The sequence below is a fragment of the Zootoca vivipara genome, chromosome 3 (genome assembly GCF_965207765.1).
Source record: "Zootoca vivipara chromosome 3, rZooViv2.hap1.1, whole genome shotgun sequence".
Taxonomy (NCBI): Eukaryota; Metazoa; Chordata; class Lepidosauria; order Squamata; family Lacertidae; genus Zootoca; species Zootoca vivipara.
Genome location: NC_142586.1, coordinates 19,802,059 through 19,827,955, shown reverse-complemented (window position 1 = coordinate 19,827,955; position 25,897 = coordinate 19,802,059). Strand labels below are relative to the sequence as shown.

Sequence of the window (25,897 nt, the reverse complement as noted above, 5' to 3'; positions counted from 1 at the left end):
CATCCACCATGGCCAATGAACAGAGATGAGGGGAGTTGGAGTCTGACAACTTCTGGAGGGCCACAGAAATCACACATCAATACTTTTATTTCTTGTATTTATAAAGTGTGCAACCTACTCAAACATTCCAAGCCGACAGTATTATTGTAGGTGATGTATAAGGTTGCCAACTCTGGCTGAGGTAATTCCAGGATAGAGTTTTCAAACTGAGATTGAATTTCAGCATGTTTCATTACCCTTCTAAATGCTGGTTAGAATTCGCAGAATTCTTTCACCCCTTTAAACAGCAAACCCTGGGGAGCTACCAAGATAAAGAAGCAGTGTAAATTGGAACCTCCTAATGCTCTGGGTGAAGAGACGCGGGTGTCGCTGTGGGTTAAACCACAGAGCCTGGGGCTTGCCGATCAGAAGGTCAGCGGTTCAAATCCCCGCGACGGGATGAGCTCCCATTGCTTGGTACCAGTTCCTGCCAACCTAGCAGTTCGAAAGCACATCAAAGTGCAAGTAGATAAATAGGCAGGAAGGTAAATGGCGTTTCCATGTGCTGCTCTGGTTCGCCAGAAGCGGCTTTGTCATGCTGGCCACATGACCTGGAAACTGCACACCGGCTCCCTCGGCCAAAAACACAAGATGAGCGCCGCAACCCCAGAGTCGGTCGCGACTGGACCTAATGGTCAGGGGTCCCTTTACCTTTAATGCTCTGGGTAAGTGGGGGGAAAGGATAAACACAGGTTAAATGCAAGCCCAGTCTTGTGAGATGACACAAGGATGACAAATTAAGAAGGCTGAGAAGTGGGATTCTCTATTATATTTACGGTAGTATATTCCATTACAGGGATTAATATAGTACTTCTCTGAAATGATCAGAGCAGTAATCATTTGCTTTGTGAATATTCCAGTTCTCATACTGTATCATCTATTTGGCTGGAGGATGAAAAACAAACCCAAGGAGCGGCTCAATGACTGCTTACCCTGGTATAATACTGTTGTTTTTAACAGATTAGTTCCTTGTTAAGTGCCCATGGTAACTCTGGAAAACAAATAAATGTGGGACAAAAAGAAAACACAACCCTTTACAATACAGTATTCTACTCCTAAGGCAAAACTTTTAAAGGCATGGGAGTGGTGAAAGTTTTGCATCACAAGTGTAACGCTCATCCTCAGGCCCTTTTTGCAGAGAGGTGAGTGGTGGTCATGTACCCATTGCTGAGAATAGTCCTCTGTTTTGGGGGGGTCGGGAAGCTGTTGCTCTCTGTACGTCACCTCTCAACATCTCTGACCATCAGCCACATGGGCTAGGCTTGATGGGAGTTATAACTCAACACCATCAAGAGGCCCACAAGAACTCCATCCCTGTTCTATTCAAGGGACCGACCAGTTCAAAGCCTTCAAATATAAACAACCCTAAGAAAGGAGAGCATGGATTTTGGAGATGCCCATCAAAAGCTGGCACATGGGCAATGTTTCTCATTTGGCAGCGCTAATGGATAGGGCTGCCCCTTCTTGTACTCAGCTCAACTCCCCTGCACTCACCAGAGCCTTGTAGAGCTCATCATTTCTGACCCCTGGCCAGAATTGACTCTGCTGGCTGTGACTTGCAGGTCTCCTTTGAACTGTGGGTGGAAGGGAGAGGAACACAGCTTTTCTATTCCAGTGCGGACTTTGACTCCCCAGCTGAATTGGGCAGCTTCCAAAGCACTTTGCACTTGAGATAGGCCATTTTCTAAAATGCCAAATTGGAGTCGGAACCAAAATCTGTGATCAGCACATACCGAAGCATGTAAGAACATGAAAAGTAGGGAGGAAAACCATTTGGGTTGAGATCTAAGCATGCTTACGTGAAATGAGTAGGATTTCCTCCTAAAATCCATGTTTAACAGAGAGATGCATGCTAACAGTAGTAATAAATACAGCTCAACAGAAAAGAAATCCATGTTTCACAGAGAGATGCATGCTAACAGTAGTAATAAATACAGCTCAACAGAAAAGAAAGAAATGCATTTTAATTGTTAAGGCAATTATCCTTGGTAATAATTGAGTTACTACATAGTAACAAATTCAGTGCCTGAATATATTTGTGTTGCAGGTCAAGGATGACAAAGGATAATTTAGTAGCATAGTAATAATCACTAACAGCACATATGACTGCCTTTGACATGATTCGTACATTTCTCCTGCTGCTGCTCGGCTGAAGACATTCTAAGTGGCACATAACCAATTGTTTGTTGACCCTGGCAATGTTTTCCAATAATGGACAAAAAATTAATTTAAACATTTTATCCAATTTCTTTGGTATATGAATGCATAAAAATTGAAAGGCCTCTGAGTAATTTGCATAAATCTAACTGGATGTTGGGGTTGGTATTATAGAACACAACAACTGATTTCTCAAAATTAGTACATCACGCTGAAATTCATGCAAAATGTTGTAATTCAGTTTTAAGACTACAGTATCTATACAGGATCTACAGTATCAGGGTTCTCAAGGATCAAAATCATAGACTCCCCACATGTTTAGCATAAATCCCAATTAGTGTAAATGAGCTACTTTTGCCACCAGCAAGTTCTATCTCTGAGCTAATACTGAAAGAACATACTTTTAGTCTGGACTGAGCAGCATGGAGGGTCTATATAACCCCATCGTTTTCTTATTCCAAACTGCTTTTTGCACTACTGTATTATTACCCATGATTATTCTAGGTTTCTGAAAGTATGCCCCCGACCAGAATGGATTTAAAAGTTGAGTAAGATATGGGAATAACTTTTCACAGAATTTGTAATAAAATCTCAAGGCTGTTGACAAAAAGTTAGCAAAGGTACATGTGGAGAAGCAGGATAAATTGTGTATAAAGCAGTGATTGTTATAGCTGAAGTGCTCAGAAGTTGAAAATCTTCCTGATATTTGCAGCATACTTGTCATCAAATCGGGGCTTCCTCTGGCTGCCAGGCTGCAAGAATTTCTTAATTGTGGGGATGTTGCTTACTCTTGTCTTGAAGGCCTAGATGAAAAAACAAGAATCTCTTCTAAGAATAAAGAAAAACTTACCAACATAGATGGGCTTACATTTGAGAAAAAGAGCAGTCTGACCCCCATCCATCAGCTTCAAATGTTTGCTTTCCTCTTCCCTCCCCATTCCATTTTCCTTTTGAATCATTGTGAACTTTGGGCAGGGATTTTGAAAATGTTGTTGTTGTTGTTTCTAGACATGTACTTAAAAAGGAATTCTGAACAACTCTTTGATTGTCAAATTCTGAGTGGTTGAAATAAAGTTTCAAGTGCTATTATGACATGGGAGTTTTGAAAAGCAACCAATCTGCTTAATAATAAGCGGGGGCATATTTTTACAAGCATTGGTAAAAGTATTCAGAGATAATTATACACATGAGTCTAAATCAGTGGAATAATGCATCTATGGAAAAAGATATGTGGTCCCATGACGTGTTCAATCCACATGTGAAATCTGAACTTTCTCTATAGTCTTTCTACAAGCCCACCTCCAACTCTTTAATCTGGTGAGCCTTTTTCGGTCAGATTGTCTTGTAATGCATCAAACTAAGGCCAGGAGATGAAGCACTTTCATCATCAAGCAAAATAGATGCAGAAGTCTAAATGCCTGCTCCACAGAAACAACCATATGCCTGACACAAGACATATCCCCCAGATGGCCACTTGGACTTGCTCTCATACACCACCATAAAGATTATGACATGCTAAGTGCAACACACTCCTATGATTGAAGTTTATCCAATTGCTGTATTTGCACTCTGTGAATACACACAGTCTTACAGTTTACGTTCCATCTCATTTCTCAGAACATGTCCTAGTTCACTCACTTGCAACAGAGGAAACGCAGAAAGAACATCAGGCTTCATCTCTTCGACCATCAGAATAGCTTCAAGCAGGTGGACATCTGCCCAGCTGAACTTCCCACCAACAAGGAAATCTTGTCCGTGATTTTTCAAAACCTGTGGCATACAAAGAAACAGAAGTCAGTGTTGAGGGTATGTAGCCCCCTGGCTCATGGTGGGCAACAGAGGCTCGTTGTGGATTATTTCTGCTTCTTTTGTGTTTAAGACATGTAAGGCTGAGAGGCAGGTAGGGACTGTCCCATGAGAGTAGCCACTTGGCTATTTCGTTCAAATATACATTTTACACACCTGCATGTACCCCACTGCATAACACCGAAAGGCCCTCATTGCTGTGATCCTCTGCTCGGTAGCATTGGAACTTGACATCGTGGGTGGGAAACAAAATATTTGCTGGACTCCCAACTCCCAGCAGCCCTAGCCAGCATGGCCAATGGTCAGGAATTAGGAGAGTTGTAGTACCCCCAAAAATGTTGGTAGATTTGCAGGTTTACTATTCCACATTTAAGTGCAGCTGCAGAATTTTGCTACTGCTATAGATGGTTCTCCCCATACACCTACAGCCGTTAAGATCTAGCTGCACATTCTACGTTGCTACCTGACCATCCTTTACCTTTTCATAAACTGGGAAGTATCTGGTTGTGGCCCTCTCAAAAATTAGGTTGGTCTGCTTTTCTTTGTTCTCAGGGGGCTGGAAAGGGAGCCCCATTATCATCCCCATCAGATCAGTTGTTCCTTCCACATACATGTCAATCCTGAAAGAAGCCATTAGTACAGTTACTTTCAGGGTTTGTTTTGTTTCTTCTTGTTGTTGTTGCTATCTCTCAAAGTACAAGAAAATCAAAATATAATTTCAGCATATTATACATACCAAAATTAGAAATACATTAATGATATAATGTATACAGTAAATAAATAAAGAATAGAAACAGATTCAACAATGCTCTTTATCCAAACAGATATATATATAACTACTTAAGTGACTTTCACCCTTCCTAAAAGTATATGCCAGGGGTGGCCAACTCCCAAGAGACTGTGATCTACTCACAGAGTTAAAAACTGGCGGTGATCTACCCCCTTTTTGGAGGTTCAGGTCAAAATTGTTGAGGGTTTTTTTAGGAAGGAGAAAGGCCCATTTTTTAGGGGTTCGGGTCAAAGTTGTAGGGCTTTTTTTAGGGAGAAGGAAAGCCCCGTTTCTTTGGGGTGAAGGGCAAAAATGTTGAGTCTTTTTTTTAGGGGAGTCAAAGTTTTTGAGCTTCTTTAGGGGTAGCCAGTGGTCTACCAGTGATCTACCACAGACGTCCAGTGATCTACAGGTAGATCCCGATCTACCTGTTGGACGTGCCTGGTATATGCAGGTGAAAAATCATGACCAGCTCTAATACATTTCAGCAGCCATTTGGAAGGACATTTATTTGTTTAACTAGTCAATTGCAACCCAGCATGCACGAAGGGATCTTCCACACAGGTATGGAAGGTTAGCAGACATGATGCATGATGTGTTTGGCATGATCATGTTATTGGACAGTTTCCCTCCCCAAGGAGATTTAGCCTAAATGTTCTTGTAAGAATCACATTGTGACATATAGCTCTGGGAATAAAGAGATGCATAAACAGAAAGATGATTGAATGTTTGCAGTTCAGGGCAGACATCCTGTATTTTCAGCTTTTGTCAAGAGCTGACTTTCTATTCAAAAAATAAACCTAGGGTGAATTCTACATGTTCATAAGTACAGTGCTTTCTCCTTCAGGTCCTTCCCATAGAGGTTGTGCTTTGCTGCGATGTAGTTGAGAATAGCTCGCGTCTGCACCATCTTCATCCCATCCATTTCCACCATGGGCACTTGCTGGAACAGGAGCTGTCCATCTTCAAAGGAGGGAAAAAATGGGGATGTGTGATTCAGTTCTCACACACTTAAGATAGTTTAAACTAGTACTACAGATTGATTCAGCCTGCCTTCTTTGAAAGTTAAAACTGAAGTATTGCGGTCTCTAATAAGGATCACATCTCAGTAGAGCAGCTTTCTTTAGGAAAATGTGGCTCCCCATTGGTCTGTATGATTCAAACAGAGATGCAAGAAGACGTCGTTTTCCATTCCAGCCTGTATTCATTCCATACACTGTTTCTATTCATCATTCATCTCTCTGTCCATTGTAATAGGTTTTTAAAAGGTTTTTTATTGCAACTTTTCAAGATACAATACAATAAAAAAACAAACTAATAAAAAAGAGGAAGCAAAAGGAAAACAAAAAGACAATGAGAAAAAGAAGAAAGAAAGAAAGAAAGAAAGAAAGAAAGAAAGAAAGAAAGAAAGAAAGAAAGAAAGAAAGAAAGAAAGAACACAAAGCCCTCTTTAGGTAGATCTTAACCTTTTTCTCACACAAAAGTGGGTGGACCCTCCCAGCTCTTACCTGGGAGATCCTCCTTTCCCTGCCTCTCACACAGGATCATTCATCAGCAATCCATTACTTTCCCACTGTGATAAAATTATGTAACTTACAGAATTAGTTACATAGCTTACATACATTGGTGTTGCGTTACGCCATCCCATTCATTTCAGTGCAACGTAAACTCAACACAAATGACGGTGGTGGTTTGTAAGTACTTTCAAACTGTTTTCAATGTTGTGTTTTAATATTGTAACCCCCTCTTTGGGACCTTAGGCTGAAGAACAGGCAGGAAGATAGCTGTCAAGTTCTCCCTTTTTTAAAAAGGGAAATTCCCTTTAAAATAGGCTTCCTCGCAAGAAAAAGGAAAACTTGACAGCTATGGGCAGGAAATAAATAAATAATCAATTATGTATCATTTGCGGACAGAAAGAAACAACAGTGAATACCAATCATATTAAGTGGATTGATTTCCATTCTGGACATGGGCAAATTTCTGTTGAAATTCTACGACATCCCTAAATCCAAATTCCTTTGTGTTTTTCCTGTGCAAGCAAAAACCAAACCATTTTTTTTACCCATGAAATGGGCAAATTTCTGTTGAAATTCTACGACATCCCTAAATCCAAATTCCTTTGTGTTTTTCCTGTGCAAGCAAAAACCAAACCATTTTTTTTTACCCATGAAAATAACAGTATTTGTAGACTCTGGTGTGGATCCCAACACTAAATGGTTTCTTAGGTTTTCATTTAAAGAATCAATGGGGGATACACACACACACACACACACACATATATATATATATATACACCCATTGATTCTTTAAATATATCAGTCCCATGTAGAGAGAATACCTTCACCCATAGACTTACCTTTCCGTAATTTTTCCAAGTCTTCATTTGTTTCTATAAATTGTTCTTCAAACTGAAACACAATAGAACAAACAGAATCATGTTTGTTTTTCATGTCGTAATTATCTTGAGAGCAATACAGTACAGATGCTTGTCATTTTCCTTGACTTTAAAAGCACTTGGAACTTGGGGGACTGTTTTGAAAACTTGCAAAATGCAATACAGCCATTAAATTTTACACACACACACACACACACACACACACACACACACACTCATGCTGTACCCTTGTATTGATTCATATTACAAAAAGGATGATTGGGATGAAAAGGGCCCCTATGTCTTGGTAGAAATCATGTGCTTGGTCTGTACACAATGCAGAGTTTCTTTGCTATGTTTATTTTCAGAATGCCGCACCATTCATACAATTCTATTGCTTGAAATGACTTCAAAAGACAAACCGTCCAACCCACTGAAATGAGATCATGTTGAAGATTCTGAAGCATTCCCAGAGACGCATTTGTCTTGGCCTTCCCTCTGTAGCTGGGGTGTGTGATTCCCCCCCCCCTCTTTTATATATAACATTTTCTATTATGTCAAAAATAAATTTACATATATTCTAAAACACACCCACAGGTTCTCTGTTTTGCATGCATTTCTCTGAATAATATGGCTTATTAGATGACCTCTATTCACTTGCCTGGGAGTACAGCCCAACAAACTCAGTGGGATTCCCATCTAAGTCAACATGTATAAGATTGTGCTGTATGATTGATAGCAAACAACTGTCCATTGAATTGGCAGCCAAATAGTTTTAATACTTGGGGTAGAGATTTTCCTATGCAGCTAGGGTTGCCATACATCTGGGGAAAACTGGACATGTCCTCTTTTGGAGGGCCAACATGCCCACCCAGGTGGATTTTTACATTTTACAGGAAATGTCCGAGTTTTTTGGGGGGGGAGGGCCTGGGCTTGGGCTGCTCTGCATGCTGTGGCCGCTGCCAGCCTGAGCTGGGGATGCTTCACCAGATGCTTACAACATTATCCTGAGTTGTAGGAGTGGATGTGTTTGTGTATGCAGACACAAACATACAGAGAGAATTGCGCTGATAGCATAACATGCTGCACATCTATTCCGCTGTGTGTGCAAAGGAGGCCATTCACCTTAACTATTGCTAGTTCATTCATCCAGCGTTGCCTCCCCCCCCCTTTATTTTTATGGTCACACAAACCTCCACTCCAGCTGCCGCAAGGAGCCAGCGTATAGATTCCATCTTCCCTCTCCCTCGAACGTAGTGTAACTTGGGTTTCCCAGCCATCTTTTCAGCCTTCTACTTTGTCGAATACTGCACAACTGGGTAAATGGCTTCACAGTAGAACAATGTTATGGACTGTCCTAAAATAGAAGCTACAGGAAATTGGGGATCAAACAGACAGAACAGACCTTGCAATTAAGTTAACCATTTACCTTAAGTAGGGGTTGATGTACCCTGAACCATTTGATAGTGATAGCTGTTGCAACCAGAGCTGCCAACTTTTGAACTGAACACAAAAAGAGTTCTGCTGGATCAGCATCTTGTTCTACAGCAGCCAACCAGATGTCTATGAGAAGCTTGCAAGCAGAGCCTGAAAAAAACAGTACTGTACTCTCCCCTTGTATTGTTTCCAGTAACTGGTATTCAGAAACAGGCTGCCTATGATAGTGGAGGTAGAATTACAGTGCTACCTCGCTAGACGAATGCCTCACAAGACGAAAAACTCGCAAAACGAAAGTGTTTTGCGATTTCAATGGATACTCACAAGACAAAGTTTCCTATGGTGTGCTTCGCAGGACGATTTTTTTTCGTCCCATAGAATGCCTTGCGAGGCACCCTATGGGAAACCGCACTTCAATGCATTCCTATGGGAGCCGCTTCGCAAAATGAATTTTTCGCTATACGAAGCGACTCGCGGGACGAATTAAATTCGTCTAACGAGGCACCACTGTACCTCTATGTGATCAGACTATGGACTTCCTCTTCAGCTCACCTTTTCCTTATTACATTGCCTGAACTATTGCCTCTGTGTGACGTGACCTTGGACTGTCTCTTGACCTTGACCTTGCCTGAAATACTAGCTGGGTGTCCAGTACCTGGACTGCCTTTTGGCCTTTTTATGGACCCTTTCCAGCTGGAAGACCTGGCCTGAAAATCTCCCAATCTTCAGCTTCATTGAATGTCCTCAAGTTCTAGCATTATGAGGGTGGGACTCCCCTCTATCCACTTTCTCTACCCTGTGCATAATTATATATATATATGTCTATCATAATTTTATACACCTCCATTTGCTCCTCTAGCTGTGCCTTTAATGGCCATGTGATGTTCTATAACAGTACTCTACTCTGCCTTGGCCAGACCCCACCTGGAGTACTGTATCCAGTTATGGGCACCACAGTTTAAGAAGGCTATTGACAAGCTGAAACATGTGCAAGTTGATAAAGGATCTGGAAAGGAAGTGTTTCAGATATTTGAAGGGCTGCCACATGGAACATGGAGCAAAATGGGCCCAAGGCCCCCTACAAACTAGGAATTGTCATTTGATATAGCGTGCCTGTTCATTCGGCTTTCATTCAATCTTGAACCCCTCCCGGTTCACTACAGTTTCAGCATTTTGTTGTTCTTGTGGTTTGCTGTGCAGCAGGGCTTATCATCCATTTAGAAAAGTTTGAACCAACTTATGTAACAAGGTGTCTGTTATGTATTAAGTTAACTGCAGTATTCCTTCTGGCCACCGTGGCTGCAGTTCTTACCCTGCTCACTGTGGCTGCAGTTCTCACTCAGGTCCACAGTGGGTGTTATGTATTAAGTTAACTGCAGCTGGGTTCTGTAACCTGACTTCTCTGACTCATATCAGATGTGCATATATATTGCATGGGTTACAATATGATTATGCAGAATACTGTCTTCATACATTCCCCTTTCGTTTCCCCACAACCTGCTGGCTGAGTGCATTGAGTGTGTTTGGTCCTTCATGTTTTCTGCTTTGGGTTCCAAAGAGCACTTGCCATTCTTGTTGGAAGTGGTCTAGACACCTCAGTTTATTACAGCTAGCCGGTGGGGGACAGTTGCCCCACTTTTGTGGTGCCTATAGCCCCTCTGGACAGCAATAATGTGGTAGCACTGGGGAAATCTTGCAGAACAAACCCAAGCTAAATAAACCCAAAATGAATGCACTATTATTGTGTCAGAACATGCTGCAGAATACAGCCACAAAAAAACCACCACCAGTCTGGAGGGATTTCTTGTCTCCCAGGTCCTAGTCCAACACTTCAATCACTACACCACACTGAAAGGTGTTTGTAAGACGGGATTAAAAATAAATAAAAATAAAGGGAGGGAACACATTCTCTTCCCACAGATTTGTAGTTTGGACAGAAGTATCCATTTGGTAATATATATGCGTGAACTGAAAACTACTGTGCGCTTCCTAATTTGAGAAGAAATTAAAATGTTAAACAGCGAATAGAACTTCTGAAACAATTGGTTTCCTTAAGGGTCATGGAAGGAAAGTTCCCCCTCCTCCTCCTAGCAGCCATCTAAGACTCCCCCAAAGGCTTCCAGGAAAAAGCCATCCCTAACCGCTTCCCCTCTCTCTTGGCGTATAACTATTGTCAGCTTGTTCTTGTAGCAGTTGGTAAATTGTTCCAATGAATTCTCTGCGAAGCCTGCCTCACTTTCTTCCCTCTTACATACCACAAAACCCCAGAATAGTGGACCTTGTTTATTTTATCCAGCTTCTTCCAGGCTCCTCTTTTTTCCCCTCTCTGCCCCTCCTGACAACCCTCACAACTCAGGAAAAGAAACTCTTGTGCTCCAATGTCTAAGTTTGCAGTTATTTCCCGGCCACGATATATCCCCTATTAAAGCTGCCTATCCAATTTGCTTACCCAGCTAGTTTTAATTCTGCTCACATTTGCTTTCACCTTTTTAGATTCTACTTCTCGACTCTCTAAAATCCCTCTTCCCCTTCTCCAGCACAGCAAGCTAGCAACATGCAAACTTTGGCAGATGTCAAGTTTATTTTAAACAGCTGAACTACTGGCCCCATTTTCCCTCCCCTCCAGCCCTCGTTTATATGTTAGGAAAGGGAAGCAGCGTCTGATACTGAACACTTACTTCCAAGCTTCTTGTTTTGACTTCCCTTCCACCCACTCGACTGTAGTTTCTGCGTTCTGCTTTCCTTTCCTTTCCCTCCAATCTCTTTAAAATCCCACCGTCCTGCTTTCAAAAAGAAAAAGAAAAAAAGCCCTTGTTCTCCTTTGCTCTCTACCGTAGCTAATGCCTGCTAAAGTGGAATTTTTAAAAAATGCTAATCTGCCACCTTTGCTGCACTTCCTGGTTTAAATTACTTCCACATAGCTGAGTGCAGAAAGCAAAGCACTTCACATTTTCCAGTACTAACCTCCAAACCTGAATCCCCTTCCAGGGTCTAAGCAAAGAAACTGAGCTTCAAAATGCTTTTTTTGGTTTGGTTTTGGTTTTGTTCCACCTTCTCTGAAGATTTGCACGAGGATTATCCTGCTGCACAGATCGAATCAGCTTTGCCTGAGTTGCCCACAACTTTCTGACACTTTTGTCTCTCGTACCACCCTTGCAGACGGGGAGGAGGAAATCTATGCAGCGTCAGGAGTCAGCTGTAGTCCTATAAAATTCCTGAGGCGTGGCTCCCCTCTGGAGAGAGAATATTCTGGATACTAGTTTATTGTGGACAGAGCTCACTTCATCAGATGCATTCTGTGTTATCCTAGTGTATGTGTGTATTATTGTGTGTGTGTGTGTGTGTGTGTGTGTGTGTGTATGTAAAAAAGATAAAAAATAAAATTTGAGGTGCTCCTATCCAGTGCTATTTTTGTAGAAAACGGGTTCCGGGCCTGGAGCTCACCATGAACTCCCCCCCCCCCAATGTTCTCTTAGAAGGATGAGTTCCGGAGAGTTCTGGCTGGGGGGGGGGGGAAGCCCTGCTCATATGATAAATTGTAAAATGCTTCACCGCTCCCCTCTTCCAGCACCCATTCCCCTATTTCTATTGAATTTGTAATAGACGGTTAAGTGGGTGAGAAAACCTGACTGACAAGACTTTGTTTTGCAAGGTAGGCATTTGATTGGATTGGAAAATAAAAATATTGCTCAGAAAAGAAGGGAAGGGGAGAAGAAAGACCTTATACCTATATTCAAGGCTTTTTTGTGTTGAAGGTGGTTACTGGTATGGTGTAGCGGCCATCTTTTGCTGCCCATGGCAGCCATTTTGTGCTGGCACCCACGGCACTTTTGTCAATATATGAGTACCGGCACCTCTCCTCCTTTCTTTTTCCAGCAAAAGGTTATGATACCACGATCCTACTACGTATAACCCCGCTGAATCCAGTAAAGCAATCTTGATTCCTTTGATTCCTCACTTGAAACAGACAGTATTGATCCCACCAGCAGGAAGAGGGGAACAGAAGCCAGGACAGCTGTAAAGCAAGTAAATATTTTGCTGCCATTTCTCTGCTTTGCTCCCTTCTGAAGGGAGAGGAGAGATGCTGGAGCATCCATGAAGGACCCTGGACCCGCACACTGCTGATTTGCAGCAGCTGGCCTGATGACAGACTTCTGGGCCAGGTTAAAGCGAGAGAATTGTTGGGTCGAAGGGGATTGCTTTCGGATGGTGCGATCTGACTTTCCATTTGCCTGGGGATTAAATGAGCAATTGCATGTGGACCAGATGATGCACTACCACCACTGAACAACAGCTGTTCCTAGGCCTACCTCTTTTTGCCATTCCTAAGAGGGTATTTTCAGATGTCAATGTAAGTACTTTCCGCGTAATTTCATTGGTGTAGTTTTCTACCCCATACAAAAATAGTAACAGGGCGTAATCCAGTGATAAAATATTGTGGTCAGTGGAGCAACGGAACAAATCATGTGCTTTTCATGTGAAAATAAATGATCTGAGCATTATTATTATTTTTTAAAAAAACCCATGCCTGTCATCGGGGATTTGGGCGAAGGGAAAACATGAAGGGTGTTTCACGCATGATGCAGCAGGAAGCGCCTGGCACCATATTTACACCTGGCAGGAAGCCACAGGTCCTGTCAGTCTGATATCAATATAGAAGGTGTAGCTTTGGCTTTTTAAAACTGAATGGTAAGACAGTGGAAAGAGACTTCACCAGAGTAGGTGGAATTTCCCAGGCTGTAGGACTTTTTAAAGCACAATTTCTTTCTGTGTGGAGAAAGAGATCGGATAAAGCAAGGCTTTGCAAAAGGTTAGTACTGGATGTTTGAAATAAGTGACTTTTTCAGCCTTAGCATGTGCAATTCTATGCAGGTCTACCGCAAAGTACTGTAAGCTCCACTGCAGCCGATGGAACTCAATGTGGATATAGGATTGCAGTTTAAGAGGCTTTAAATTATCTGCTGTATGGGTTACGGGTTAAATATTAACTTCAAAAAGCTACTTGGAGCAATGCAATATTTTTTTTTACAGTTTTCTGACTTCACAATGCATTTGCGGAGCTTTGACACAAGGAAAGAGGGGAGAAATAATTGCACTTTAATCTATGAAAGCAGGGCAAGTGGAAATAAAGCATGGGGCGGATTAGCCAGGGCAAAGGATGAGGGATAGGAAGGGAAGATAAAGAGTGGCTGAAATTCAGCTGGATGAAAGCAAAGAGAAGGGTCTTTGCTACATGTTTGGGCATGAAATGTGGTTCAGAATGGCATGTTTTGCTTTGAAGCAAAGCCACAGGTCAGAGAGGAATGTTCCCTCTTGGTGTGAGAAGGGGGATTTCTGTTGCTGGAGGGAGTGGAAACATTGTAGGAGCTCTTATAGAAGAAATACATTGCTGGGGGGAAAAACATTTGGGAACAGACTACCATCATTTTATGGGGGCAAATCAAAGGCTGTAAAAATCTCACAACCATACTTTTCTGGGAATAAGCACCATTGAATTCTGTGACACTTGTTTCTGTGTGGGACTTGGTTGTGTAAGATGGGATTCCCTAAGCACACTTTCCTGGAAGTGAGTGCCACTGAGTTTCATTGGACATGCATAGGATTGTGTTGTAAAAAAATAATGTGTTGTGTTGTGTTGCGTTTCCATGTCACCATTTTAATAGTATTATGCACCATTATTTTAGATCTATTGCAAAATGTCCTTAAATTTAGAATTGGTTTCTGCATACAACAAAACCTGTTGATTGATGTCTGTACTGAACAGTTTGAAATAAATAAATAAATAAATAAGAATGAATATGTTGATTTTCTGCATACTGTTAAATGCAGGTAATACAAGAATGGAACATGTGCGGTTTTGGAATTTTTAATGCAAGCCAAACCAGCAACAACTTGGCTCGCTCCTCAAGGCAATACCATTTCCTCCTTTCACTTGGCCCCAGCTGCAAACTTTTATTGTCCGCCCAACCACCCATCTGGGTCCAGCTGCAAACCTCTGAATCTCATGCTCTGCCACGAAAGCATCAGCATGTGAAAACAGCTAAGGGCGAGGGGGTATCTCTTTAAGGTGAAATAAACTAGATGACGTCAATGAAACAAACTTTACATGTAAAAGAATGGCAAAGCTCACAGTTTTGCAGCTGCCACATTGAACTTGGATCTTAGCAAGTCCTAAGCTGCCTGCAGGGGAACCGTTTGCATTGCTTTTTCTCTTATTACATTTAACCTCTCTGATGTGCTGTGGATTTCATTCCCGTCTTAAACGATGCACTGCCCGGGCATGTAGAGCTGGTAAAGAGCTTTTCAACTGTGACATGTTTGCAGAACATGTCTTGTTCATCCATTTTTGAGGGCAATGGAAAACTTGGTGTTTACGTTAGATTAAGTTTTCATCAGCCTTTGAGAATTAATACCTGTGACTCATAGTAACTCCCAAGCCGCTGCTCTTTTCTCCCTCCAGGGTTCTCCTTTGTGTCAGGTATGAGAAGCAAGAGGATGTGGCTCAGACATAATGATATTGAGCTGAGAAACCACCCTAGTCATATTGTGTTTGTAAGCAGCGTTTAAAGCAGAGTTTCCCAGCTCAGATACCATAGGAAATGTTGTTTAACCAGTCAGTAAATAAGCATAGAAATGCAAACATGTGAAGAGGGGAGGGTGGAGGGAATGCGCATTGCACATGCACACTGTTCATTCTTGAGCCAGTAAACAATGGTTTGCTGTTTCTTTGTTGTTTGAACTCGGTTTAGGGGGATGGAGACTCAACCGAGGGTGCAGTCAGATTTGGTGGTTGCTGCATTTGTTTTCCTGATTATAAGGCTAGCGCTGCTCTCCCAAATTATAAGGTTCCATTTATATTGCATTACCTGTTGTGTTGTGCAACTGGCTTTTTGATTAAGATACCATCATGTGAGCTAAATTTTAAATTGGGGGGGGGCTGTATCCCGGAATACTGCCTCAAATTTCATCTCGTGAAATTACAACACAAATCTCCAGCAATTTTCTGGGTTGACAGTGTTGTAAATGGCTTGTTTATGGAAGAAAATACAGTGGTTCCTCGGTTTTCGAACATAATCTGTTCCGAAAGACCGTTCGAGTTCAGAAACGTTTGAAAACCGAGGCGCAATGGGCCTCTTAATGGGTACCTCTTAACCTAAGGTACCACTTTAGCTAATGGGGTCTCCCGCTGCCACCATACCACCGGCACACAATTTCTGTTCTCATCCTGGGGCAAAGTTCTCAACCCAAGGTACTACTTCCGGGTTAGCGGAGTCTGTAACCCAAAGTGTTTGTAACCCGAGGTACCACTGGTTTTTTTTTCTCCCAAGAAAATGGTAACTTGAAACACACACCATTCAGAGGTGCTAATTTTAGGCATCTGAATTTTGCACTCAGGTTTTTATATCTGAGAACAAACATCAAGTAACCGAACCTCGCTTTCCTCTCCTTTGTGTAGCTATACACTCAGTATGCCCCAGCTTGGTTAAACTGCAATAACCCCCTCCAACCTGCTTAAAAAAACCTCATGTGCCTTGACTGAGTGGAGGGGGAAGGTTGGGTGGGAATAATGGGAGGCATGCGCAGCTGAAGGGGATGAGAAATGAACTTAAGCATGAACTTAAGCATGTTTGAATTCAGATGTGTGTTTAACCATGTTCACTGGAACACAGTGTTCTCCCCTTAAATGTGCTTGGGACTATAGACAATCCTTCCAAGTCCGTTCCCTGTTGTAACCACAAGAATACTCAGCCTTTCCATCTGTGCATAATAGGTATTCTCTTCATTTTGCTCCACCTAATCAAACTTTTCAGCAAAATAAAAAAAATTCCTTCAGTAGCACCTTAAAGACCAACTAAGTTTATATTTTGGTATGAGCTTTCGTGTGCATGCACACTTCTTCAGATACACATCTGAAGAAGAAGATACACATCTGTATCTGAAGAAGTGTGCATGCACACGAAAGCTCATACCAAAATATAAACTTAGTTGGTCTTTAAGGTGCTACTGAAGGAATTTTTTTATTTTGCTTCGACTCAGACCAACACGGCTACCTACCTGTAACTAAAACTTTTCAGCAAAATCGTACCTGCATGGTTGTGTACACAATTTATTTAATTAAACTTTTTCTTGTCCCCATTAAATGGCACTCGTCAGGAAACCAGCAGCTTGGAAATATGTCTGGGAAACCGAAACTGACGTACTTTGAAGGCAGAGGAAGAATGGAGTCCATCCGATGGCTCTTAGCAGCAGCTGGAGTGGAGGTTGGTTGCTTATGTTTGGAAGACTCCCCTTGCACCGGATTGCTTGTGAAATTTGCACTATTGTGTGCTCTGAGCTTTGAACGGGAGATTTCACAATTCACAGCTCACACTCTTAGCTATTTCTGTATCGACAGAAGAACCAATGCAGTACTGTACCTTTATGCAATAAAAAGAACGGGTATGACATAGGAATGAAAATAACTTGATCTGTTTTCCTGTCTTTTTCCAGTTTGAAGAAGAGTTTTTGAAAACAAGAGAACAGTATTTGAAGTTAATCAAAGGTAAAACTCACAGTGCAAACCTATATATGCCTATTCAGCGGGGAACCCCACTAAATTCAGTGGGGCTTAAGCCCAGATAAGTGAACAGCTTTTTGCTACCCATGTATCTTTTTCTCCAAAATCTGAAAATACCATTTGACATGTTTGACAAATATGTCATCTGAAACGGCAGACAAACTCCATTCATTTGTTTATGGATAACCTTGCAGGTGGTTTGCACGTCCAACTAAATCAGAGCAAGTGCCTGAAGCTTTACTTATAACCTGGATTTAAGGCTGTTGACAAGAGGGTTAAACTGATCTTAACTGCACTATAAATGCGAAGTCTTTATCAGCATATATGCTGCAGCTATGATCAGTTAAACCACTAAGAATAGGCTTAAATCTTCCAGGTTATAAATGGCTTAAATCTAGGTGGTTAAGTGGATTGTTTGCTCAGATTTAGCTAGATGGGCAAACTATCTACAAGATTGTCCTTGGAGAGAATAGTGGAGTTCAACAGACTTTCCAGATGACATATTGACAAAGGGTACAGGAGCAGCAAAAGCCATCATGGATGGTTGTTTCCTAACACCTTGCGTTGCTTCTTTTCCTTACTGTAGGCAACTCATGCGTGCATCTGAGTTTTTATATTGAATGTTGGTGCTGTAGGTGCAGGCAATATTTCATGAGAACATGCATTCTATAGATAACATACAGTGAGGAATGCACAAAGATTGCTGCCATTTCTCACAAGTGTTTGACTCTGAAGTCACTATTTTTATTTCAGCTAGAAGTAGGCATGTGGCCGAACTCTTGGGCTAGCTAGACAGTTGTTGAGTTTTTTTGAGAGCTGAAGGTGGTTTGAGAGAGACCTCAGCATCCATGGATGTACACACACATTTGTCCCACTATTGTTACCTCCGGTCAAACAGGTTTTGCATGTTTTCTGAATCCACAAGGCAAAAGTGAAATGCCCGCATACAAGAAGCAGCAAAAGAAGCAGAACTTCTTTCTTTTGTCCAGCCAAAGGTGTTTTTACAAATTAAGCACAAGTCACACTGTTGCCTCTTCTGCTCCTGCTCCTGAATGTCCCACATATAAAATATAAAATGTAAAATATATATTGGTAGTAATATATTTCTATCCTGCCTTGCTGCCCCATACAACAAAGCAAAAGATGTCCAAATGTGTGTCATGAGTGTGTCATGTGGATGGCAAATGCAATATTAATTATTGGAGACCTGGAGGGAGAAAACATAATTAATATTCTCCCCCAAATGTGTAATATTCCTCAGTGCAAAATATCTTTTTAATTTTATTGCATGTTACATAATCTAGGCTGCAATCCACAAGCTTTTCCTTGAAGGCAATTTTAAATGGGCTTGAATATCTGGGTTGTGGGATAGAATATTGTAACATGCCTCCTTGGAACAATTAGCTTATTTCCCTTTATTTTGTTTGGTGTATTCTTTTGGGGGTGGTAGATTATAAAATGGCCCCAGGATCTGACATTCAAATGGTCTGAGCATGTAGAAATCTGACGATTTAAAGGTGTGGTTGATTCTTGGAATGCTGCAGAACCCATGGGAGGCTGGAGGTTTGAATCATATGTAAAACAGGACCTGTGATAGAAAATTCACTGCTTAGCAATGTTTTCAAAGCCTTTTAATTATTTAAGCATTGTTTAGCCAAAAAGGTTCACAGAGTGGCTTACAGATCTTGGAAAAAAAACAAGACAGTTCCTGCTCTCAGGCTAACAGTCTAAAAGATGTGACACAAAACGGAAAAGGTGTTGGGCAGAGAAGAGGAAAATAACCAAAAAGCAAATACTGTACCAGTTCTTAGTGTTACTCGTTTCTTCTAAAAAGCTAGCTGGGGTGGAAACATTTCGGGGAAAGAAAGCCAAAAGGGGCTGGTCTCTCTGCAGAACTAACATAGGAGCCCTAGCAAAGCACTTTGTGCTATGCTGAGCTGATTTTCCCCCAACCCTGCAAACTGTGTTAAGTATTGGTTGTTTTTTCTATCTCAGGTTGTGAGCTTGATGCAATCTTGTGTTAGACACTCACACAGGTGGCATCTGGGAAAAGGTAGGAGAGCTTATTCAGTGAGTCAAATGTTGGAATCAATGGTCACAATAGCAGAGAGAAGTCAGCTTTTCTTCTCTGACACCGGAATAGCCTCCAGTCTTTTGGAAGGTTGCACACACATTCCAGGCATGAGATATGTTGTTAAATGATAGTAGATTGAAATTTCTCTTGGCTGTTTGCCTTCTGGCAGAAAGTGAGGCTGCATGCTAGCTTTGAAAGTGCTTCACTGTGGAGGAATCTTGCCACATTTCCTTAATCTCACAGAATAACCGTTTTGGAAAGATGAATGACTTTGCTTTTGCTTGTTTTCCTTTGCTTTCCTAAAGATGGATACTTGCTGTTTGATCAAGTCCCTCTGGTCGAGATGGATGGGCTGAAGCTGGTCCAGACCAAGGCCATCCTCAACTACATCGCGGGGAAATATAACCTCCATGGGAAGAACCTGAAAGAAAGAGCACAGTACTGTATCATGGTTCACCATACTGTACTTGATAGCTGCATTAAAAGACCCCAGTGGCATTAACAGTATTTGCACATGCTCACAAATTTGCATTGCCTAGGAAAGAGGAGAAAAGCTGTGAGAGGCCAAGGAAAAGATACTCTGGAAGATTTTGTCTTCTGGTTTGGTGTCTAACTTGTTCTAACACCCATCCCATATGTGTGTTCATCCTGTGTGTTACATTTTATGGGTGATGTCCAATGTTGATCACACTCAGAATAGACCCACTGAAATCCATGAGCAAAAGGCCACTGATTTCAATGGTCTCCTTGTTCTTCTATGTATGACTAACCTTGGCTTTTACCCTAACATCCTACTGTTATGTGCTCTCACTTTAGAGTGTCAAGGAGCAGTATTTAGAGGTTCGGCTTCCTTTTGGATGATAGAGAGGGAACCCTGGAGGCTTAGGGTGCCTTCGTAAATAATGGCATTATTTACATATCTAGAGATGGGACACACTGGAAGCAAACAGCCTTTCCACCAGCCAGTAGCAGCTCCCTAGGCTGCTATTTCTGCAGCTCCCTTAAAGTAGCTCTCAGGTTCAGCTAATTCCACTTAGAAACTTGCAGTTCTCTCTAAGGGGGTTCAGATAACCCCTAAGCATTGAAATAATGCACGAAGATAAGTCAACAGGCCACGTAAACTAGACCCACTGTCCATTTTTGTGTTCCTATTTCCCCAAGAAGTTCAATCTAGCAGATTAATTTTCCTTACCCATGCCTCCCTTGTCCTCACAGCATTGACATGTATGTGGAAGGAACCATGGACCTGATGGGCATGATTCTGGCGTATTCCTTCTCTCCACCTGAGCAAAAGGAGAAGCAGCTTGCTTCTATTCTTGAGAAGGCCACTACCAGGTACTTCCCAGTCTACGAAAAGGTATGACAACATCGACTCCCATTCGTACCTTAAATCAGGGATGGGGAACCCAAAACTGAGCTACACATTACCCAGAACCAGCCTGTGCCAACCTGGTGCCTTCTAGATCTTTTGGACAATAATTCCCAACTGGCAGGGTACTTCAAGGACCAGTCCTTACCCTCTCCTTCCAGGTCCCCAAAAATTTATTTGCAGTGCCTTGCCCAACTTTGTTACCAAATCAGTGGATGGACTAAATCGATGCCTGGGGTTGTCCCTTTTTGGTTTTCAACATCATCACTTGATAAAGATTTGCATAGCTGGGAATATAGATCGCAGGGAGAGGGCTAGATTTCTCCCTCCAAGCATTCAAGTCCCAGCAGGCAGGTCTTCTCAGCCTTGGCTACCAAGTGATGGCCGTTCCACCAGGCATCACTTCTGTCTAGTAAGTCTCTCTGTAAACTAATAGTGATCTCAATTCTTTGAGTGCTTGTTTTTATGCAGCCAAAATGGCATCATGCAGACATATGAGGTATCAGCATGCTTTGGGGAACCCCTGAGGTTTTCACAAAAGCAAAAGCTCTTTAGGTGGGGAGGGCCACTAAGGCAGTTTTTTAAAAAAAACAAAACACCTTGAAACACCCAGAAGGGGCAAAGCATGGTGTGCTGAGTGACTGGTTTTTGGGGGGAAGGGGAGATGAAAATGAGAATGGGTAGCTGGAATCCTGCAAATTCTGGTGATTCCCTCACAGCTTGGGGGGGGGGGGGGTTTCGCCTGCATTATCTCTTATTTGAGCCTGTCTCACCTGGTCCAAATACGCCTGTAAGGGAGAGGGGTGGGGAGGGAGCTATCAAGTTCTGTGTAGCATATATGACGTTTGAACAGAAGTCGGCCACACTATCCCAAAAATCTCCAGCAAAATTAAAAGGACATTCTTTATTGTTGTTTTCTAGGCCCTGAAACAGCCTGGACAAGAGTTTCTCGTTGGCAATCGCCTCAGCTGGGCAGATGTACAGCTGCTTGAAGCGATCTTAATGGTGGAAGAGCTAAAATCTGATGTTCTTGCACCCTTCCCTCAACTGCAGGTAAACTGTTGGTCGGGTGTGTTGTGCAGAATGTGTCATGTCTCAGAATGTGTCGGTTCTGACCTCTGGATTGACGTGTGTAGAATTCAACTAAGGCTAAGCTTGACCCTTATACACAAGGGACTATAATGATTCCCTATCTGGGCAACCGATTCCAGGAAGCTGCCTTCTAGAAAGTCAGACCGTTAGTCCATCCAACTCAGATTTGTCTACACCAACTGGCCAATTCTCAATAATTTCAGACAGGGAAACCTCTGAGCCCCACTTGGGCATTGAACCTGGAACCTTCTGCATACAAAGCAGAGGTTGTACCATAGATTTATGGCCCTTCCTGCTCCTTCCCTGTTCCCTCTCAGCATGCTGGATGAAGGACTCTGGGCAGGGTGCAGTGACCTCTCTTTGCTCCTCTTCCTCACCACCCTCCAATCTATAGGCAATGTGCTGTGACCATGATTGATTGATTTATACAGTGCTTGATTGTCAAATCAACAACAACCCTCAAAGCTGTCAACTCAGTGGTGTTGATGTGATGAAGCAAGCCAAGGGAGAAACCAGACCACTGTGCCCACCTTCTCTCCCCCACGCTTCTCAAGTCCTGATGCTACCTTGAAGCAGTGGCTCTCTGACACTGTTCTTGGCAGATTGGCAATCCCTAAGTGCCAGTGGCATAGCGTGGGTTGCTGGCACCTGAAGCGGGGCAAGTGTTATGCCCCCCCGGTGGACTGGGCAGCTGGTGTGGGGGCACGTGCTGGGGTGTGTGTGTTTGCACAGAGCCTGCAAGGAGGATGAACCTCTTCGCTGGCTGCTTCCATCCACCTGCCCTCTAAACCAACCCACCCGCTGCCGTGCCTCAGCTGCCAGGGCTCTGTGCCTGTCTTGGGGGTGCCTGGTTGCGCCCCCTCAAACACGTACGCCCTTGGCCACAATCCCCCTGCCTTCCCCAAAGGCACACTCCACAGAGCTGCTTCCCTGTGCACAATCCCCATCTGGTACTATTATGTTTACTTTTCTGCTTGTGAATACAAGTACTGGCAAAGGGGCAGCAGGGGTCGAAAGAGGTCGTGGTAAAAGGATCAATGCCAACTGGCAAGGCAGCAGAGAACACCAGGTTGGTGGCATCAGAGATCAAGAAGGCAGCAGGGTGAGAGGGTGTGTTTCTGGTTCAGAATTCATGAGGCCGCCAAACTGCTGTCTGTTCTGAATCCAAGTGTACGGAGTCATTTGGATTACTTCAAACCTTCTGCTTTAAAGGGTTTCGCGCAGGTTTGTACATGAATTGAACCAGATTATCTTCATTAGTGGAACAGTTTCGAAATGCTGTGAATCAAGATTGGAGTAAGGATAGATGAATCTGCCAGATTCAAGTTGTCTCTTTTTTCCAATCTCAAGTGGAGTTTGCCACCTTTCCAGGTTTTTTTTCACCAGGTTTTTTTTTAGTGCTCGTATTTCTTAACACGGAGACTATTGTATCCAGTGTAGTAGCCTAATACACACCACCTTTGCAAGTGATTTCCCCCAATAGAAATCGTTTGGGGAACTCACCTTCACTTACAGTATATGTGATTTTTGTGTACTTTCCCCTAAAAATTCCATTTTTGTGGAGGGGAAAAGTTCTTTTGGAGAAGCGCATGGCAAAATGCGAAGAAGTGCAAATGCTGAAGGACAGTTTCCTGTTTCATGGAACATGAATTATGCTATTTATCCTTAAAATGCAAATTTCTCCAACATCCTTGGGACAAATGGGGAGAAGTGGAGTTTTTCTTGGGGAGTGGGTTGTGGTGGCAGGAATGTGTACTCAGGAAGATGTACCATAGGGAAGTTCCCACATAGCTCCAGCAATGTGCCCAGAGGCTTCCACTTATGCAGCTGATTGGAGCATTTTGTTTCCATATCAAAAGAGTGGGCCTTTTTGCCAGGATTTAGATGTTGGCACCACAGAGTGGGATCCATTCGGGGGTGGGGAGCAGCAACCAGACCATGTGGATATTAGCTCTTTTTTATGTGCAGGGCAAGTCTCTCTTCTTGATGGTTGCTTTATATTGGCATAACCCAGGTGGCACTGTGGGTTAAACCACAGAGCCTAGGGCTTGCCGATCAGAAGGTCAGCAGTTCGAATCCCTGCGACGGGGTGAGCTCCCGTTGCTCGGTCCCTGCTCCTGCCCACCTAGCAGTTCGAAAGCACATCAAAGTGCAAGTAGATAAATAGGGACCGCTCCGGCGGGAAGGTAAACGGCGTTTCCGTGTGCTGCTCTGGTTCGCCAGAAGAAGCTTAGTCATGCTGGCCACATGACCCGGAAGCTGTCTGCGGACAAACGCCGGCTCCCTCGGCCTATAGAGCGAGATGAGCGCCGCAACCCCAGAGTCGGACACGACTGGACCTGATGGTCAGGGGCCCCTTTACCTTTACCTTTAACTCCTTTCTAAACAACTCTTCGGGTTGTATTTTCAAAAATCCTTTTAAAAGGATGTTGGTCTATACCAGGCACCCCCAAACTGCGGCCCTCCAGATGTTTTAGCCTACAACTCCCATGATCCCTAGCTAACAGGACCAGTGATTGGGGAAGTTGGGAATTGTAGTCCAAAACATCTGGAGGGTGAAGTTTGGGGATGCCTGGTCTATACTCAAGAAGCTATTCTGTTGCTCTTTTTTTGGTTATTTTTTATTTTAATTTAAAAAAAAAACCTTTTTCTTCAATTAGTTTCTAGGGCAGTCTTCCATGTCAGACAAGAAAAACATTTTGTTTACTTCACTGATAGGAATATCTCTTAATGCAGGGATAGCATCTTCTTGTGGTTTTTTTCCATTTCTGATTTTCTGCGTCGTGGTCTGTAATGGTGTGTGTGGAATTCAGTGGAGCAGTACTGATCATGCTAATACCAAAGAGGAGTACATAGCCTATTCCTACGCTAACTAAAAGGTAGACAGGCAAAGCGAAAGCCCAGAACTTTTGAGGCCAGTATGTTAACCCCCATGAGAACAGCCAGGATTCAGGTATATAGGCCCAGACAAGGTACAGCATAAATATGAACTGGGATCCTAAATACAGAACAAAGCCCATATATAGCTCCCTCTGGCAATGGGGCCGGTGAGTTTTCAACCATGGTGCTGTCTTCTATTTATCTAGGATTGCAACTGTCTCATTAAACTGCCCTCGCAGACACCCACCCACCCAAATCCATCATTCAACCGACTGCAGGCTTTGATAATCCCATTGACTCCGGCGCAGTCCTGGCTTGCTGCTTCTATTCTGTTGCTTTTAAAAAAACTTATTTGTTTTATTTGTTCATCTTTTGCTCTAGGCCTTCAAAGCAAGGGCAAGCAATCTTCCCACCATAAAGAAATTCCTGCAGCCTGGAAGCCAAAGGAAACCGCCCCCTGACGAGGCATATGTCGCAACTGTGCATGAAGTTTTCTCGAGGGACTAAGAAGCATTGCATCAGATTTTAAGGCTACTTGCCAGAGTCACTATGACTGCTGAAAACCAGCGGGCCTGTAAATGAAATGATTGTTACCTCTCATGAAAAAGCAAAAAGTGACGATACGGAACGTTGAGCAGATGTTGTTTCTGTGCATGGGGGGTAAATTGATTTTAAAGTATGTAAAGTGCTTGCATTAAAATATTCAACAAGAGTGTGTTTTCTTTTGTACTGCAAAATGACAAGGGTATTTATTTATTTATTTATTCATTCATGCAAATATTTATAGCCTCCCATCTAATGCATTCCTTTTACTCAGAATGGCTCGCAATAGTATTTAAAAAAAACAAAAAACCCTTGACATTCACAATAAAACAACCATATTTTTCAACAGCCATAAGAACAACATCAACATATTAAAATAGGACTCTAAGCAGGCTTTGCCATAGAAAACTTCATTTTCCCAGCACAGTAGAAGTGGGTGAGAACAGGAACGTGTTCAGCAACCAATGGAAAGCGGCAAGGGAGAATGTGAAAGGAACCTCGTGTATTCCAAAATTTGGATGCAGCCACTCAGAGAGCCCTTTCTTTTGGCCCAGCCAGTTGTCTCTCCTCCAGTATGGGGAGATGGCAGTTGTCTCCATGCCCTGCTTTCAGGTTTCCCATTGGCCCTTGGTTGGCCACTGAGACTGGATGCCAGGCTAGAAAGGCCCTTAGTGTGACCCAAGGAGGATCCTTAAGTTCTGAACTATCAATCAGGCTCAGATGGGAGCAACTGGTCCTTCTAGGGACCTAGTCATGAGCTGTTTAGCACATCAAGCACCAGCATTTTGAATTGTGCCTGG

At 42.7% G+C, this 25,897-nt stretch overlaps 2 protein-coding genes and 1 pseudogene across 3 annotated transcripts; 1 reads left to right on the top strand and 2 right to left on the bottom strand.

The window, feature by feature from the left end:
• Nucleotides 1-1,983: 1,983 nt before the first annotated feature.
• On the bottom strand, nucleotides 1,984-11,710 carry LOC118082443 (glutathione S-transferase). 2 transcript variants are annotated; one of them, XM_088665661.1, is made up of 7 exons: nucleotides 11,261-11,710; nucleotides 8,339-8,514; nucleotides 7,128-7,179; nucleotides 5,602-5,734; nucleotides 4,481-4,622; nucleotides 3,835-3,966; nucleotides 1,984-2,999 (listed from the first exon to the last, which is right to left on the bottom strand). In XM_088665661.1, exons 2-7 carry the CDS (start codon nucleotides 8,423-8,425, stop codon nucleotides 2,877-2,879), a joined length of 669 nt encoding a protein of 222 aa, XP_088521787.1. In that variant the 5' UTR covers nucleotides 8,426-8,514; nucleotides 11,261-11,710; the 3' UTR covers nucleotides 1,984-2,876. The 2 variants fall into 2 exon arrangements, with proteins under 2 accessions (XP_088521787.1, XP_034965849.3); XM_035109958.3 differs by having other exon boundaries at nucleotides 11,547-11,710.
• Nucleotides 11,711-13,183: 1,473 nt separating this feature from the next.
• LOC118082444 (glutathione S-transferase) lies at nucleotides 13,184-25,266 on the top strand. The gene is made up of 7 exons (XM_035109959.3): nucleotides 13,184-13,392; nucleotides 16,737-16,843; nucleotides 17,073-17,124; nucleotides 19,519-19,651; nucleotides 20,429-20,570; nucleotides 21,504-21,635; nucleotides 24,936-25,266. Exons 2-7 carry the CDS (start codon nucleotides 16,757-16,759, stop codon nucleotides 25,059-25,061), a joined length of 672 nt encoding a protein of 223 aa, XP_034965850.3. The 5' UTR covers nucleotides 13,184-13,392; nucleotides 16,737-16,756; the 3' UTR covers nucleotides 25,062-25,266.
• On the bottom strand, nucleotides 24,312-24,873 carry LOC118082524 (phosphatidylinositol N-acetylglucosaminyltransferase subunit P pseudogene; annotated as a pseudogene).
• Nucleotides 25,267-25,897: the final 631 nt, after the last annotated feature.

What these genes read in the sequence shown, in the direction of transcription:
- LOC118082443 (XM_088665661.1), bottom strand. Translation starts at nt 8,425, where the DNA reads ATGGCTGGGAAACCCAAGTTACACTACGTTCGAGGGAGAGGGAAGATG. An exon ending in TTGCGGCAGCTGGAGTGGAG is followed by an intron (nt 7,180 to 8,338) that starts GTTTGTGTGACC and finishes ATTGTGTTTCAG; the next exon opens with TTTGAAGAACAATTTATAGA. An exon ending in GACCTGAAGGAGAAAGCACT is followed by an intron (nt 4,623 to 5,601) that starts GTACTTATGAAC and finishes GGCTTCTTTCAG; the next exon opens with GATTGACATGTATGTGGAAG.
- LOC118082444 (XM_035109959.3), top strand. Translation starts at nt 16,757, where the DNA reads ATGTCTGGGAAACCGAAACTGACGTACTTTGAAGGCAGAGGAAGAATG. An exon ending in GTATTTGAAGTTAATCAAAG is followed by an intron (nt 17,125 to 19,518) that starts GTAAAACTCACA and finishes GCTTTCCTAAAG; the next exon opens with ATGGATACTTGCTGTTTGAT. An exon ending in AACCTGAAAGAAAGAGCACA is followed by an intron (nt 19,652 to 20,428) that starts GTACTGTATCAT and finishes TTGTCCTCACAG; the next exon opens with CATTGACATGTATGTGGAAG.